The 3,095-nt window shown below is 44.9% G+C and overlaps 1 protein-coding gene across 1 annotated transcript; it reads left to right on the top strand.

Annotated features, from left to right (window-relative positions):
- Positions 1 to 322: 322 nt before the first annotated feature.
- Positions 323 to 1,959, top strand: LOC138521189 (galactoside alpha-(1,2)-fucosyltransferase 2-like). The gene has a single exon (XM_069633825.1). The coding sequence runs from the start codon at positions 354 to 356 to the stop codon at positions 1,422 to 1,424; it is 1,071 nt and encodes a 356-aa protein (XP_069489926.1). The 5' UTR covers positions 323 to 353; the 3' UTR covers positions 1,425 to 1,959.
- The last annotated feature ends 1,136 nt before the right edge of the window (positions 1,960 to 3,095 follow it).

Raw genomic sequence — 3,095 nt, 5'->3', positions numbered from 1 at the left:
GGTTGCGTAACATAATTCTCACTCTGGTTATGGGTCATAAAAGTCTGGTAAAACTGCAAGCTCCAGAAATGCTAGCAGGCAATGGGTTAAAGGCACTAGAGATCTAGAATTTTAGATCACGTTTTTAAAATCCAGAGAAACTCTGTACGCTAGAATGCGCCATGTTGAAAGATGTAAAGTAAATATATTGTGGATTTTCAGGTGGTTTATGATAGTATGAGTGAATAAAAGATGTTAGCATGAGTGTACGTTTGGATGAATAAGTTAGAAATTAGTAACAATATTTTATTAAAAACAATACTGTTTTTCTTGTTTAGGTAATTACAGAAAAAGACCCCAAGAAGAGACGGATCATGAAAGAGACCATGCCATGTTGGACCCATAAGAGCTTTCTTAAAGCTTCAATCCTAGGCTGCCTCGTGTTTCTATCGGCAATCATCAATAGACAATGGAGAAATACACGCTATACAGGGGGAATTTGCTTCTGCAGCCAAGTAGTCAATATCACCCATACACCCACCATCACAAGTGAGATCAAAGTGAAAAGGGATGGCATGTGGACTGTGAATTCAATCAACCGATTGGGCAATCAGATGAACGGGTATGGTGCGCTATATGCCTTTGCAAAGATGAACGGAAAGCAGCCCTATATTCTGTCTCGTATGCACAATTATCTAGCCCCTATCTTTAAAATCACTATTCCAGTGATCCATGACAGTGTAGCCCAAAAGATTCAGTGGAAGGGAATTCACCCCAGTAACTGGATGCGCGAAGAGTACAAGAATATCAGTGGCAAATATGTGAAAATAATGGGAGATCCCTGGTCATGGACCTGGTACCGTGATATACGAGATGAGATCCGCAGAGAGTTCACATTACATGACTTTCTAAGAGACGGTGCCAACGAGCAGCTGGCAAAGCTGAAGGGTTCTCAGACAAATGTCACCTTTGTTGGAGTTCATGTGAGAAGAGGAGACTACGTTGTCCATATGCCCAGAGATTGGAAAGGGGCCATTGGGGATCGAGCCTACCTACAAGAAGCCATGGACTATTTCCGTAAAAAGTACCAAGAGCCCATATTTGTGGTGGCCAGCAACGGGGTGCCATGGTGCAAAGAAAACATCAATGCCTCCAACGGGGATGTCTATTTTGCTGGTGACAGTAATGAATCCACGCCGGCAAATGACTTTGCTCTGCTTGTCCAATGTAACCACACAATCATGACCATTGGGACCTTTGGCTGGTGGGCAGGTTACCTGGCTGGTGGAGAGGTGGTCTATCTAACCAACTTCACATCACCAAAATCCGCACTCCCCCACTATTTTCATTATAAGGATACTTACCTCCCGGAATGGATTGGGATTGCGGCTGATCTGACACCCCTTATCAATGACACTTGGAAGACAATGAAAGGGTGGGTATAGGCAGCTACGAGGCGACGGCCACCTGTATCTGAAATGTGTCATGCAGGTTGGGGCAGCTCCACGCTGCCCGGCGTACATCTTTCCAGCCCAATTGAATTCTATTTACCCTCTCAAGCCTTCAAGTGGGCGGTGAAGGGACAGCACATACAGTCTAGATGTTCCAGTAGAAGGATGTTGGTGCATGTGTTTCGGATACGTATAAAACTCATACTATAATGGATATCGATTTTTGCTAGTCAAAGTCGAGACCAGATACGTTTCATGATCTACTGAGATGAGAAGCTGAATTGTTTCTAAGAACTGATTTGAAAGTGAATAGACTTTGACAAATGTGCTATAAAGACATATTGTTTTTATGTTGATTCCACTGTCAATTGTAGCAAAACAACAAAGAACTACTCACATGCACACAGTTGAAGTGTGGTAAAACAAGCAGGCAGTAGTACATGTGGACGCATAGTTTCTCTTGCTATTCATTTCGGATATATTGCTTAAACATTTTGGGCCCATTTGTGGAATATGTGCAACAGCTATACGAAAAAAAAGCTGAAAATTATTAAATGTGATTGCATGTATATCAGAGCTGTATTTGTTGAATTACTTTGCTGTATTTCAAACAAAGCAAAGTTGCCATGCTGGCAACATGGGATCTGGACGTTTAAGGATCAGTGGCACTCACAGACTCTTTGCTTTCGCTGTGCTTCACATTCTAGTGTAGGAAGGAGCCAGCATCCATTACCAAAACAAGTGCAGGGTGAAAACAGGAGCCCACTTCCCTGACCTGCTGGTAACTGTGTAAGCGAGCACACATCCCTGACCTCATCATATTAGCATTTATTGATGAAGTCAGTACCGCTTCGAACTGTAAAGATATCCATGGAAAGAGCAACCCTGGCTACAGCAGTCCAATATTAGGGTTCTTCACATAAGGGCCGAGTGATGCATGACCTATGTCATGATCCAGTTGGTGGAGAGGGACGATAACAGTGGGAATACAGCCAATATTGAACAGTTGATGTATGCAATATTTGCAAAAAGAGAGAAGCTATATATGTGGGATGGGTCTGCGTGATGGCGTCATGCACCACCTCCAGTGGCGCTTGTGGAATGAATGGAGGTTACACCGTCACTGATCGGCACATCATGTTCCCCAGCAATATGAAGTGACGGTCTATTCCAACATGGCCGCCGGAGGTTGGCGCATTGCAACCCATGAGCTTTGTTCCTTTGGGTCAGACACTAGTTTTCTACTTTGCTGTCAGCTCACCTCCGAGCCCCCCTCTTGCTGTGCTTTCTCTCGCTTGGTCTCTTCCCACCTGCCATTTCCGCACAGCTTCGTTCTGTTGCCTTGGTTTCGCCTGGGCTTCGGCCGCGGGTCCTTTTTGCTCTCTTCTCTTTCCGCTTACGGCATCCGCTTCTTCCCTTGCTTGCAGATGCCGTCCTTGTTCTCTCTCCCGGATCTCACTATGCGCTCCCCTGTCAGCGCGGTGGTTTCTCTTGGGCTACCCGAAGCCTGTGTTGTCTTTCCTCTGTAGCCTTCTCTTGTCTGGCCTCGCACCCACTTATTGCATTCCTGATTTCCTTCTGTCCAGGCTCATTGTTTGCTTACCTGTTGTCTGCTGAATCATAGGTCTATTCAAGAAGGATTTCTGCACCGGATTCTCCTCAGTT

Source organism: Ambystoma mexicanum, chromosome 1q (assembly GCF_040938575.1).
Source record: "Ambystoma mexicanum isolate Mex_15411 chromosome 1q, UKY_AmexF1_1, whole genome shotgun sequence".
NCBI lineage: Eukaryota > Metazoa > Chordata > Amphibia > Caudata > Ambystomatidae > Ambystoma > Ambystoma mexicanum.
This window is presented reverse-complemented; position numbering and strand designations above follow the sequence as displayed.